We start from the raw sequence: 14,715 nt of genomic DNA, 5'->3' as shown, positions 1-14,715 counted from the left end.
AAACCCTGTCTCGAAAAAAAAAAAAAAAAAAAGAAAATCACTTGGGGTAATAATTCCCTGCTGATTTGCAGAACTGGAATTGTACTGGCAAATTTAATACTCAATGAGGGACTACAGCATGAAGCATTTTCAACTTTGGCCATCTCATTTAAACATCACCAAACTGATGAAGCTGCAATCATTAACCCAGCTTAAGAGGGGTTCACATGGATCAGTCCGACTGAAACTCCACGGCGACAGGGCCAAGATTCCTACCGAGTCCTGTGGATGGTAAATCTCTCTTCCTTGTCGTTATCATCTAGGAAAGAAACCATTTTTTCTAACAAATACTTCAAATCTCAACGCAATGTACAAATGCCATTCCCTAAAACATTCACTTTGCAATTAGCACATTAAGTTTTTCTTTAACCAGACATGGTATTTTTGGCTATATTGGCTCCTATGCCATAAGCGTAATGTAAGTTATAATGTTCATATATTATAGATGGATGACATTATAAAGGAATAGTCAATAGCATTTATACTGCATATATTTATCTAAATTAGATTTTGGGGTCCTAGTAGTTACAGCTGGAAACAGAAAAGCTTTGAATAAATGAAATATTTTGTTTTTGTTTTTTAATACTTACACTCCTATGGGGAAACTGGAGGTTAAAAACATGTTCAAGCAGAACTTGGGAGGGATGCCACCCAGGAGTGCTGTTACAATGGGATTAACATCAACCATTGTGAAACATTAACTTCATTTCTTAAACTTTTTCCATTTCTATTCTTTTTTATTGTTTTTATTGAGCTATATATTTTTTATGCTCCCCTCCTTTCCTCCCCCATCCCCTTCTACTCTTTCTCATGATCCCCACACTTCCAATTTACTCAGGAGGTCTTAACTTTTTCTACTTCCCATGTAGATTACATCCATGTATGTCTCTCTTAGGGTCCTCGTGGTTGTCTAAATTGTCTGGGATTGTGAATTTTAGAATTTTTTTTCTTTGTTTTATGTCTAAAAGCCACTTACTGGCACCCAAGGATCTGGGCTACAAAGTAATTATTACTTATTTCTCTATGGCATAGTCACACATTACATGAAATCCAAGAGCTACTGCCCACACTTTAAAGACACCACAGAAAATGACATTCTTGTTACTGGAGAAAACAAGAAAGCTTGCCAAGTAAACAGAAGTCTGTTATGACAGAAACATTCTAAATATTGAGAAGCAGCAAGTTTCAGTGAACTGAGCAGTAGCAGTAGCCCCCCAGGCTTTTTCTACACCCTAAACACACTTTCTCCTCATGGACATTCCTAAAAGCTTAAATATTGCAAGCCTACAGTGAAACTTGCTTGGCATGGAAGGCCCCTTACTGCTACACTGAGTTGCCGCCATCTGCTGGCTCTCACAGGTAGGGAAGGCCCTTTCATTTTTACAAGGTGTCATTTTGCAGATTTAACAAGGGTGCTCATTTACACCAGCCACAAGGAAAGGCTGGTCTCTAATTAGTGGTCTGCATTCTTCACATGCTCTCAACAGAGCAGCTCAAAGAATTTGCTGGTTTATTTTGTTGCTGAGGAGAAAAAAAATACTAAGCATGGTATTCCACTGGCCAGCACCAGACAGCAAGACTTCATCGCCACTAGGGCCCTGGGAAAATTGCCTACTGTGCTGGATAAAATTTTAAATTTCCAGACCACTGTCAGCCATAACACACTGATCAGAGTCTTTGAAAATGGGATTCTGAAATTAGTTCTTATGTTAGCTAAGTACTATACATGATTCTCAGGTGAAGTGGAACTGGAAAATCAAAGAAAAAAGCTGAATTGATGGAGAAAAAAAACAAAGCAAACAAAACAAAAACAAAACCCCTGAAACCTGGCTTTTTATAATATAACATATACATTATAGTAACAGCATCTTTTTAAAACTTGATTGGGTAAACAGAGGAATATTACAGAAAAGAGAAAGGCAATAACTAAACTAAAAAAAAAAAAGTATAACCACTTTCTCTAAGTTGCCCATAAAGAAGACAAATTAGGTCAGAAAAAAAATGAATTTCAAAGGTATTGGTATTTGCCCCAATTACACATCAAATAATCTGTTTGGGTATAAGTACAATAACTTGTTTCCTGGGGAAGTTTTCAACAGAAAAATACTTGGACCAAACCACAGTGGTTCTGGTGATTTCCAGGGAAAATAAGTTTTATCTCAGATTTCTAATAAAGTATTTGTGGTTTAAGCTGGGCACGGCACTGCAAGTCCTGGTCATCAGCAAGACGACTGATAACAATCAAGCTTGTGGCTCTAACTGTGACCCTGTCCACCCACCCCTCCCAGTTCAGCACAGTGCCTACAGGGAGTCACCATGCCTTAACTTTGTCAAGTGTGTTCCTACGCTGCCGGAATGCCCATCACCCCAGTGTAAAAGGCAAGTTCTTTTCTTTCTTTCCCCCACTAGAGACAGTTTTGTTTAGGTAGCTCAGTTTGCATCCGACTTCTGGTTCTCCCATTTCCATGTCCTGAGGAATGGGATGAGGGGTGCATCATCACACCCAGCTCCTGTGAGGCAAACTACTCCACCCTTCAAATCAACCGCATCCCTAACATCTGCCGCGTACTCCCATGTACTCCCGTGCACTCCCGTGCACTCCCGTGCACTCCCGCGTACTCCCGCGTACTCCCGCGTACTCCCGCGTACTACGGCACATCTCACGGCTGTACTTCACTTCGGCATACTATCAATTTATTTTTAACTAACCATTCAATCATGTTTAAAGAAAAATATTTCTTTACCCAGGAAATTAATTTATCTCAAAAACTAAAGATAACTAAAATGTGTATTCATGTTGGTTTTTTTAAAAAAAAAAAAAATACTAAATGGTGAAAAATTAGTAAAACAGAATAAAAGGGGTTATAAATGAGCCTTTTATGGAGTGTAATGGAGCTTTCCCCTTCAAGAACACTACATTTTATTGAAAATATTCCCCTTAAAGCAAGCTATTTCTACTTTACTAAAAATTTTGAGAGAAAAATGAACAAAGAAATATGATTTCACTGATGAATAATGGTAGCATATCCGCATGTCTAAAGTAGGCCAAACTGATTCTCAGCACATAATTCAAGGAGCTCAGAGACACTATTCAGAGGACAGACTGAAAGAGGCAGTCTGATGGGCTATTTACACGGAACTCAGAGCGTCCACCTTAGCCGCCCACTCTTCTTCCTTCACGTGCGCTAATGAGGTTCGCTTTTACCTTACTCACCAATTCAAGTCAGTATCATACACTCTAGAGACAATGACATAAAAACCCTAAGAAATCATTTGACGAGAGCTAAAAATGTATATAGAGTTCAAGTGGTTATTTCAGAAACACAATGTCACCTGTGGATCATGCAGGCCTGGGGTTTTTACCATGTAAGTTTCCCTGCCAGCAGATCCAGAGGCCAGAATTAAAGGAATGACCATTATACCTGGAATTCAAAAAGTGCCTTCTATGGGATGATCCATTAATATTTATGTAAGAATAAAATCATATTCTAGACTGATTGCTATTCTGTATGCCCATTTTGGACAGGAACTTCTATGAATGAATGAATGAATGAATGAATGAATGAATAAATAAATAAATAACCAACCAACCAATCATATGGAGCAGATGAACACACAGAGCTGCCCCTGGAGTCATCCTGAAAAAAATAAAGGAGGGAGGATCCGTATCCACTGTTGGGAGGTAGTGTGGCAACTATGGAAACCAGTGCAGGGGCTTCTCAAAACACAAGCCATAGGACTAATGTGAGCTAGCTACACCATTTCTGGACATATACACAAAACCCAGAGATACCTGCATATCCATTGCTAACACTGTTCTAGTCACATTAGCAAGGAAATGGAGTCAAGCTAGATGAATGGATAATGAAAATGTGGAACATATTACAATGATACTTATGAAATCATGGATAGAACTAGAAAATACTGTATAACAAGATGCAGGCACAGATAAGCAGATCCTAGACTCCAAGTGTTAAACATGTGTTTCCAGATGGGAGTAAAAATGGGTAAAGACAGGACACCAGAAAAAAGCCCAAGTGAGTAGGGATAAAAAAGAGGCTTTCACGGAGTGGAGAGTGGGGAACACAATACAAAGGTAAAAGGTTACCGCAGGCAGGGGGGACAGAGAAGAAGGGGAGAGTGAAAAAGGAAGGAGAATCAGCCAAAACAACACAAATATATGGTAATCTATTACTTTTTAAGTTAAAGTAAAAATAAATTATAAATATGCTCTATGTCCCGTGCCTAACAACATCTATCTGTTCCTCCTAATCTATTACTCTATACCTAACTTCTGTGGCTCTAAGCATTGTAGCTTGGGTATAATTGATTTCACAGCTACTACCAGACAAAAGAAAATACAGACCATTTTTGTCTTTTTTCAGTGTGGGATACCTCACTCAAGATGATTTTTTCTAATTCCATCCATTTACCTGCAAAACTACTTATTTCATTTTTAAACAGCTGAATAATACTCCATTTTGTAAATGTATCACATTTTCTTTATCCATTCTGTTGACAGACATCTAGATTATTTTCAATTTGTGGCTATTATGAATAGAGCAGCAATGAACATGGTATTGGTCATTCTGATGGGTGTAAGACAAAATCTCAAAGTAGTTTTCATTTTCCTGATGATAAAGGATGGTGAACATTTCTTTAAGTGTTTCTCGGCCATTTTTGAGTTTCTACTTTTGACAATTCTATTTAGATTTTCTTTTTTTTTTAAATATTTATTTATTTATTATGTATACAACATTCTGTCTGTGTGTATGTCTACAGGCCAGAAGAGGGCACCAGACCTCATTCCAGATGGTTGTGAGCCACCATGTGGTTGCTGGGAATTGAACTCAGGACCTTTGGAAGAGCAGGCAATGCTCTTAACCACTGAGCCATCTCTCCAGCCCCCTCTATTTAGATTTTCAATTGGGTTTATATTATTTGAGGCTATTGTGAAAGGTGCTGTTTCTTCTATTTCATTCTCAGACTGCTTGTTATTTGTACTTAGGAATGTTACTGTTTTTTGTGAGTTAATTATGTATCCAGCCACCTTGCTGAAAGCCTTTATCACCTGGAAGGGTTTCCTGGTGGAATTTTTAGGGTCATTTATGTATACTTTAGCATCATCTGCAAATAAATGTATTTTGCCTCTTCTTTTTTCTATCTCCTTGATCCCCTTCAGTTGTCTTATTGTTCTAGCTAAGACTTTAAGTATTATACCGAATTTGTATGGCGTGTAGACAACCTTACCTTGTCCTTGATTTTAGTGGAATTGCTTCTTAGTTTCTCTCCATTCAAGTTTATGTTGGCTATGGGCTTACTGTAAACTGCCTTTATTATGTTAAGGCATATCCCTGGTATCCATAATCTCTCCATAACTTTTATCATGAAGAGCTGTTAGATTTTGTCAAAGGTCTTTTCTTCATCTAATGATGATTATGTGTTTTTTGTCTTTCAGTTTCTTTATCTGGTGCATTATATTTATCAATTTCTGTATGTTGAACTATCCCTGTACTTCTGGGATGAAGCCTACTGGGTTATGAACGATCTTTTTGATGTTCTTGGATTCAGTTTGCAAGTACTTTATTGAGTATTTATCTGTGTTCACATGGAAAACTGGTCTGTAATTATTTTTTTTTCTTTGGTCTTTATGTGGTTTGAGTATCAGGGTGACTGGCCCCTTAAATGAATGGGCAGTGCTCCTTCTGTTTCCATGTTGTGAAATAATTTGAGGAGTACTGGCATTAATTCTTCTTGTGTGCTAAAACCATCTAGTCTGAGGCTTTCTTTGGTTGGGAGCTTTTAATAACTGCTTCTATTTCACTAGGAGTTATAGGTCTTTTTAAATTGCTCACCTGGTCTTGATTTAACTTTGTCGAGCGGTATGTATTGAGAGAATTAGCCATTTCTTTTAGATTTTCCAATTTGGTGGCGTACAGGTTTTTAAAATGTGTCCTTAGGGTTCTCCAATTCCCTAGGTATCAGTTGCTATACTCCTGTTTTCATTTCTAATTTTGTTAACTTGGATAAATGAATACATAACATATTGAAACTTACGAAACACAATGAAGGTGGTTCTAAGAGGCAAATCCATAGCAATAAGTCCCTACATTAAAAAAAAAAAAAACCAGAAATCTCATAGTAGTAACTTAACAGTACACTTGAGAATTCTGTAACAACAAAAATAAATCACACCCAAAAGTACACAGCAGGAAATAATCAAACTCAGGGCTGAAATCAGAAAAACAGAAACAACCAGAAAACCAAAAACATAACCAACAACAAATACAAAAAATTAGTAAAGCATACAGTTGGATTTTTGAGAAAAAACAGTAAGGCTGACAAACCCTTATCAAAATTAACTACAAGCTACTTATAAGAGATGCACTTTTAACTTTAACCCTTTGAAAGTAAGAACACTAATAAATACAAAGAGAAAAGAAAAAGAACACTTTGTGTGTACCTGTGAGTGTCATCACACTAAGACTTTTGACACAGGCTCTAGATATGGAACTCAGATCCAGAAGAGTCAAGCACTTTACTGACTGAGATTTCTCCCTAGCCAGAATTTTAGTTTTGAAGTCAGTTGTGACTCTATTAATATCAATCCAACAAGATTTCAAGGTAAAGAAAATTATTCCCAAGACCTAGAGAAAAAAGGACTACTTCATAATGCTAAAAGAATCAACTCAAACAACCAAACATAAATGTTAACATAGTTTAAATTACAAAATGGCTGGGTAGAGGGATTATAAAAACTAGAACAAGAGTAAAAGCTCCAAATGTCATAAGCAAAAAGGAGCGTTACAGCTTGATGACATGTTTCCACACTCCAGAGGAATGTGCACCTTGACTGTTGGGATAGCAAACTCAAAGAGACTATAAGGAGCGAACACAACAGGATGAGCTGTCTTTACACTCTGCATGATTTTCTTACCAGCATCACTGTTAAGTTCATGATCCTCCCAAGGCTATCAATGTAGTAGACACTGTCTTGATACCAGGCATCACAGTGCAGATAATTATACATTCCAAAAGCATGCATGTGCTCCAGTGTATACTGGTCATCCCGAAGTTTTACTTCTGCTACAGCTGAAAGACAATATAAGTAAATAAACACACATGTTTACATATATATAGCTATGAACACAATCATCAAAACATACACCTCAGATCATTCCTTTGTGGAGAATGCCTACAGGGCACAAAAATCAGGCAGTGCCAGCTACAGAGGCTAGAACATGCAGGACTTTCATGGTACAATCCTCTTCCTTAATGGACCTCTACAATTTTGAATTATAAGAATAGAAATTCTAAAAACAAAGGACTTCTAATCTAAGAACAAACAAGCCCAGCTTGTAAATTCTTACCCTAGTGTATTGTTCATATTTATCACACAAAAAGAGATACAGATAAACTGTACTATATGATTATACAGCTAGAAAACTATCTCTGATGGGAATAGATGATCCAATGATTCAGACTATCTCTGTTCTACTTTCCTCTGAGTTCTGCATCCAGAATACCTTCAAACTGCTGCTGGCTAAAATAATCCAGCCTCACAGACTACTCCAGTCAGGAATTTACCATAATCCCAAAGATAAGCAATGCCCCCAATCAACAAGAAGTAGTCTAGAGAACTATGCCCACATTGCCCAAAATAACTTACGGATATTTGTCGTTGTTTAGGGGTTTGTTTTCAAATTATTATTGGTCATGGTAAAAAAAAAAAAATCTAAACAAATGAGTTAAAATTCCAAGATCTCTTTCTAAAGGAAAAAAGAGATAATACATAGTATTGATAGGATAAAAGGATAGATTATTGAATCTACTTTAACCCCCTCCTCCCCCAAAAAAACAGCTATTAATCTCAGGATATTTTACATTGGCATGGAGTTTACTTTATTAATACAAATTTAAAGTTATTTCTGTTATACTGCATTTTTCTACTCTTGTTTGGGATATTGTGCTTATACAGCTCATTTAAAAATATAATGGATAATTAAAAATACAGATTCATAGTCATCTATAATAGTCAAACTTATAGTTATGTTAGACATATTTTCAAGGTCATAGAGAGATATATTTCAGATAGATGGGTAATCTTCAAACACTTCAAAGACCTCAGAATATGACTTTTAATATGGTTTTTTTTTTTTTTTTTTTTTTTGGTTTTTCGAGACAGGGTTTCTCTGTGGCTTTGGAGCCTGTCCTGGAACTAGCTCTGTAGACCAGGCTGGTCTCGAACTCACAGAGATCCACCTGCCTCTGCCTCCCAAGTGCTGGGATTAAAGGCGTGCACCACCACCGCCCGGCTCTTTTAATATGTTTAATATCTAAGGCTTTTCATGACAGTGAGACATATCTATTTCTGGCAGCACCAATCTACTTCAAAGAAAATAATGGGCAGTGAGGAAATTCTATATGGAGTTTACTTTCTTTGTGGCAAAAGATAGTCACTGGACAAAGAAACTACCCTTGCTTCAATTGCTAACAACTACTGCCCAAACTGGACCAGCAGGATGCAAGAAAGGTAACTGCCAAACTTTTCAAAAACAAGTAGGAGGACAGTCCTTCAGAACTCCCTGCTTCACAGGAAAATCTGTCAGATACATTAGGACTGTCGGCCAGAGTTGGATGTCTCAACGTTACAGAGAAACTCTGGATGGCTGTCCAGGCAGCCTATTGTCCCTTTCACTAGATAACATTTCACCCTTTTGGGGTCTTTGATGGATGGATGTTCAATATCCTTAGTCATCAGAGAAATGCAAATCAAAACAACTCTGAGATTCCATCTTATACCTGTAAGAATGGCCAGGATCAAAAACACTGATGACAACTTATGCTGGAGATGTTGTAGGGAAAAGGGAACACTTCTGCATTGCTAGTGGGAATGCAAGCTGGTACAACCCCTTTGGATGTCAGTGGTGATTTCTCAGAAAATTAGGAAACAACCTTCCTCAAGACCCAGGAATACCACTTTTGGTTATATATCCAAAGAATGCTCAATTGTGCCACAAGGACATGTGCTCAACTGTGTTCATAGCAGCATTGTTTGTCATAGCCAGAACATGGAAACAACCTAAATGTCCCTCGACTGAAGAATGGATAAGGAAAATGTGGTACATTTACACAATGGAGTACTACACAGCAGAAAAAATAATGACATCTTGAATTTTGCAGGAAAATGGATTGGAGCTAGAAAACATTATTTTGAGTGAGGTAACCCAGACACAGAAAGACAATTATCACATGTACTCACTCATACGTGGTTTTTAAACATAAAGCAAAGAAAAACAGCCTACGAACCACAATCCCAGAAAACTTAGACAACAATGAGGACACTAAGAGAGACATATATAGATCTAATCTACATGAGAGGTAGAAAAAGACAAGATCTTCTGAGTAAATTGGGAGCATGGGGACCTTGGGGGAGGATTGAAGGGGAGAAGGCAGAGGCAGGGAGGGGAGTGTAGAAAAATGTAGAGCTCAATAAATATCAATTAAAAAAAAACAGAAAAAAAACTACTAGTTCTAAATGTTTTACATTGGATTGGACTTTTGTATATTGTATACAAAAAAAAACAGAAAGAGAATGAATGTGCACTAGGTGTTAAAATCATCTTTTCCTGTCACTCAAGTCAGGGCCCAACCCACTAAACGGTATGCCTTCCCACCTCAATTAACTGAACCTCAATTAATTCTCATACTCATACACACAGGCCAACCTAATCTATTGCTTATAATCTCAATAAGGGGGACTGCAGATTGTGTCAAGGTGACAGTTAGAACTAGCCACCACCCTGGCTTTGTAAAATACAAGAACTATGTACCAAGAACAGCTGCAAAGGAATGCAGCTGGAGAGTGAGGACAACAATTAGATTTCTATAATCCAATGTGACTTCATCTTCATTTCTTCCTTTATAAACTCACTGTAAGGATCCACTGCTTCCTAAACAGGAGGTGGAAGTTCAGAGTTGGGCTCCTGAGACAGTACTTCATGCAGCAGACAAAAAAGGGGCAAAACCACTAGCAAGTTACTAAGGTCATCCAAGTCACATCCAACTCACACCAAGAGGATGACTGAAGCCTGGAAACACTTCAATTCACAGGCAAACTTCTAAGCTTACAGAACATTGATGGGGGGGTTGTGGAAACGTCCCCTTTAGTTTAAGGAAGTATTATTTTATAAGGAGCAGTTAGAAATATATACTCTATTAAATAAGAGTGTGTTGGTTTTCTAGCACCACCATGTGGATGAAACTTAATAATGCAGGAAGCATGTATGAACATAATAGCTCAAAGCAGTAACGATATTAGATAATAATAAGCTAAGTATGTTCTGCCATATTTGGATAAAGAGTCCTGAGTAACCTTAAACAAACCAAAAGTTTTTAACTTTTTGCCTCATTATAACACCACCCACAAACATAGATCTGGATATGATTGACAGATTTTTATAAGATATTCACATATCATTAGAATACATAAGCCAGCAGTGGGTTTATAACATGATGACTATTTTATAAATCTGTTTGTTAGGTCACAGAAAAAGGCTGCCTCTCTGGCCCCAAACGAGCACTGAAGAGTTGTCACTGCAGTTATCATGCCGATCATCTTAAATACAAGGAGGGGTGCAGAGCTCCACAAAGGAGGAAGCAGAGTTCGGTCCATGGCAGAACTTAAGCACCAGAAGAACCCTTCCAGAAAGCCTGCCCATCCCAAGAAATAGACGAGGGCCCAGGCTGAACCTAATCTGGTGAAGACCAGTTTTACAGAGAAGCTGAAAGTCGGTGTTTTATTATTTAATGTTACCATGCATTATAAATAAGCATTAATTAAAAAGTCATTATTTTAGAAAGAACTCAGGATCCAAGGAGTTCTCCCCTAAACCTTTACAACTCCTGCCCCAACAGGCCCTCCAAAGCCACTGTGGTCATACACTGGTCTACTACAGGCCAGGCACTGACTGCATTTGGCTTTGGGCACACACTGCTGAGGAAAGTCAACCTCACTCCTGCACTAAAGGTGTTAACAATGCTACTCGCTACTACTCCTGACCTCTGGGAATATACTATTACGCTGAACCCATGAAATCCCCTGTATTTAACTCTTGGCCAATGAAGTATGAAACATCTCATATGTTTATAAGTGCACTAGTTTACAATAGGGAACACAAGGAACACTGTTTGCAAAGTTGACTTTGAGACCACGAGCACCGTAACTTTTCCTTTACATTGTGACAAGAACAAGCAACTAACACAGTCTCCCTGCACGTCTCAAACTTCTTTACAGAGCTGGTCCTCTTCCATTCCACCCACCCTTAGCAGCCATTCCCAACTGTTTCCCACTCAAATGCTCCACAGAAATCATTTTTTCACTTAAAATACATCCTGAATATTTATTTCCAACCAAGGCACGATAACAGAACCTAATTTCTCTTTCATCAAAACAACCAGTAAGACAAATCAGACAAAACTACATGAAACAACAGTTTCCAAGAACGATACACAGGCAGCTAAGGATCGCGATCCTTGAGACACCAGACACACAGAAGGGCAGCCTACCATGCTCTACCATGCCCCATCTTACAGTCCTGGAAAGCTTCCAGAGCGTGGGACAAGGTGCCTAAGATAGAAGACAGAAAAGTCCTTGACTTGAAGACACTGCCCGGCGATTCTAAGAAGGCCAAAGGGGCCACAGTTCCTTAGGCAGAGCAGCAGCAAAAGGAAGAAGAGCACAAGACACAATCCTGCAGATGGGCACAAGGTCTCCCCAAGCACCCAGCACAGCAGAAGCTGCGTGAGTTGATGGAAGTAACGAGCCAAAGTAAGAGACACAGCAAGGATTAGAGGAACAGTGCTGGACCTCACACGAGGCTGGGAATGACTAACACCAGCAGGTAGAATGGGAAATGTGCTAACCAAGGAGTACTGGGAAGGTCTTGGATAGTTTGTCCTACCCTGAGCACTATTCCCTACCAGCTTCGAGATAAAAACAAGGCCCACAGGTCTTAATGTTTCCAAGTAACTGAAGCATAGCCTAGAGAAAAAAAAATTAAGAAGACTGTAGGATTGAAAAAGTGTTCTACATCCACATAACAAATGTAAATACAATATCATCTTCTTAATTCAGAAAAGACACTAGACTAAGTTCATAATATCTTCATGACAAACGTCCTAGAGAAATTAGGACTACACCTCAAAATAAGAAGTAACAAGCCCATAACCAACCTTATATGTTAAATGGTGAAAAAAATGAGAGTATTTCTTCTAAAACTAAGATGAGACAAGAGTACTCACTTTTTCCATCCTTCTTAATACGGCATTTGATGTCTGAGGTAGAGCAATACAAAATAGATCCTTGCACATCCATGTGTGCTCTGCTCTGCTCACAATAGCTAGGAAGCAGAATCAATCTACATGTTCATCAATAGAGGAACAAATAAAGTAAACTTATCATTCTGGATCTAGACCCTCTGCTAGGGCCTTCCAACAGTGACTCTTGATTTGATCACTTAATTTGCTTTGGCCAATAGCACAAGTAGAAACTTGTCAAAAGCACACTGAACCAGCACTTGTACACTGTGACCTCCCTCCTGCAAAATGCCTGGGCTGGCCTGCAGAAAAGATGACCAACCACGTGGGGGGCTCAAGTCAAGATTATATGACAATATCTGAAACAAGGGACTAGCCAGCAGAGTCTCCTCACACCAAGATGACCTGAACTGCCCCTGCCAACCCATCCCTGAGCAAAGACGCATGAATGAGTCCTGTGAGAAGACCTGCTGACCTGTCCATTTGAGAGCAACAATACCTTCTGTTCTGAGTCAAAAGGCTTTGTGCCTTTAGGTTTTGTTTCCAATGAATTAGCTAACTGAACATAGCGGTATCTGTTACTGGCATGGAGACAAAAACATCAAAAGCCCAAGAGGAAGAGGAAAAGAAAGGAAGCTCCTCTTTGCTGCTGCCCAACAGCTACGCTCAACTCAGTTCTCCAGGGTGCTTTCCCAGATATACCATTGCATGCTCACTTCCTTAGCCCTGCTTGCCCAGACTGTAGATGCTTCTTAAACGGATTATGATTCGTCAGCTACTTATGAACTGTTTCCTACCAATCATGACCATCATAGTATAACACAAAACAGACCCACAAAGATTACTTCTAAATTGAATAAACAAATTTAAAAACAGGCATTTGTTGGCCTGCATGGGGGCACGGGAGAGTATGCCTCTAAATCCCAGCACTCAGGAGGCAGAGGAAGCTGGGTATCTGTGAGTTCGGGGCCAGCCCAGTCTACAAAGCAAGTGCCAAGCAGTCAAGGCTACAGAGGCACTCTCTAAACAAATGAACGAACAAATATCAACATTTGCTCGATTTTTAAACATCTACTAATACTTCTGGATCAGTATTTCTCCAAGCGTAACCCTCGGGAAACATGTATAAGAAACAGAATTTGCAGAGGCGTGTATTAAAAAACACAAAAATCTCTGGGCGTTTTCATTAATAAAATTGCAGTTCCTTTTTTTTTTTTTTTTGGTTTTTCAAGACAATTTCTCTGTGGCTTTGAGGCCTGTCCTAAAACTAGCTCATGTAGACCAGGCTGGCCTCAGATATCCGCCTCCCTCTGCCTCCTGAGTACTGTGATTAAAGGCGTGCGCCACCACCACCTGGCGAAATTGCAGTTCTTAACGTTGTAAAAAGAAGTTTGAGCCAACCTGGTCTACAGAGCAAGTTGTAGGACTGGCTCCATAGCTACTAGGAAACACTGTCTCTAAAAAACAAGAAGAAACAAAACAATATATAAAAGAGAGAGAGAACTTTGAGAATAGCCTCTGGCCAGTTACAAATGAAGTGAGTAGCAGCAGTATGCAGTACTAAGCGCACTAAATCTGTTTCCCTCAATAACTTGTAGGGTCGTTGTGTGTGTATCGGGGACCTGAGTACTTGACACTGCTAACTAAATGTGGTGGGGGGGGGGGAATTCTCCAAAGAAATGATTCTGCGTCAGAAGAAAAAGGGAGCTGGGGATTTTCCAAGGAGGCGTGGCTTCCTGGTGAACACGTTTACAAAAAGGTGCTTGCTTCGGGGCAGGAAAGGCAACCTCCAGCGCAGCGGGGGCCAGGGATGCAGGGAACCTCCGAGCTCCGCTGCGGGTGCCAGCTAGGGCCCAGGGTCCCGAGGCTCGGACGTGGAGGGAAGGGGGTGCCCCCGGGTCCCCGAGTGGGTAGCGGTCTCCGGGGACGGCAGCTCTAGGTGCAGCCCCGCAGGACGCGTCCAGGGAAAGGCCACCATGCCTGGCCAGCCAGAGTGACAGAGGGTCGCGCCGACGGCAGCCTAAACGAAAAAGGAACCGCGTGCGAGAGGGCGCCGCCGATCCCACCTGCATCGAGCTCCAGCTGGTAGCAGGGCAGCGGCTCGAGAGACAGCTTGTAGCCCTCGAAGCGGGGATCCAGCAAGGGTCGCTTCACCCGCAGGGAGCAATTGGCTGCCTCCATGGCGTTGCGGGAGCCCAGCGAGAGAATCAATAAAGCTCTTGTTGAAAGGTCCGCGCTTCGCTCCTGGAACTGAGGGTGGGAAGCGGCGTGGTTCCCATCCCAGAGGACTCTGCGGCGCCCAGTCTTGTCTGGGAAATGTAGTATCCTTGAGAAAGCTGACTCGTGTTGCCTCCTAGG

General features: G+C 40.0%; 1 protein-coding gene across 2 annotated transcripts in view; it reads right to left on the bottom strand.

The window, feature by feature from the left end:
* The window catches only part of Nudcd1 (NudC domain containing 1), a 36,813-nt gene extending 22,164 nt beyond the window's left edge, over positions 1-14,649 (bottom strand). For both annotated transcript variants that reach the window (XM_005367505.3, XM_005367506.3), the window contains exons 1-2: positions 14,424-14,649; positions 6,977-7,131 (exon numbers count right to left, since the gene is read on the bottom strand). In XM_005367505.3, coding sequence (XP_005367562.1) covers positions 6,977-7,131; positions 14,424-14,538 — 270 coding nt within the window. In that variant the 5' untranslated portion in view covers positions 14,539-14,649. The remainder of the gene's footprint in view (positions 1-6,976; positions 7,132-14,423) is intronic.
* Between the last annotated feature and the right edge of the window lie 66 nt (positions 14,650-14,715).

The sequence above is a fragment of the Microtus ochrogaster genome, unplaced genomic scaffold (genome assembly GCF_000317375.1).
Source record: "Microtus ochrogaster isolate Prairie Vole_2 unplaced genomic scaffold, MicOch1.0 UNK19, whole genome shotgun sequence".
Classification (NCBI taxonomy): domain Eukaryota; kingdom Metazoa; phylum Chordata; class Mammalia; order Rodentia; family Cricetidae; genus Microtus; species Microtus ochrogaster.
Note: the sequence above shows the minus strand (reverse complement) of the source record. Positions and strands in the feature narration are given on the sequence as shown.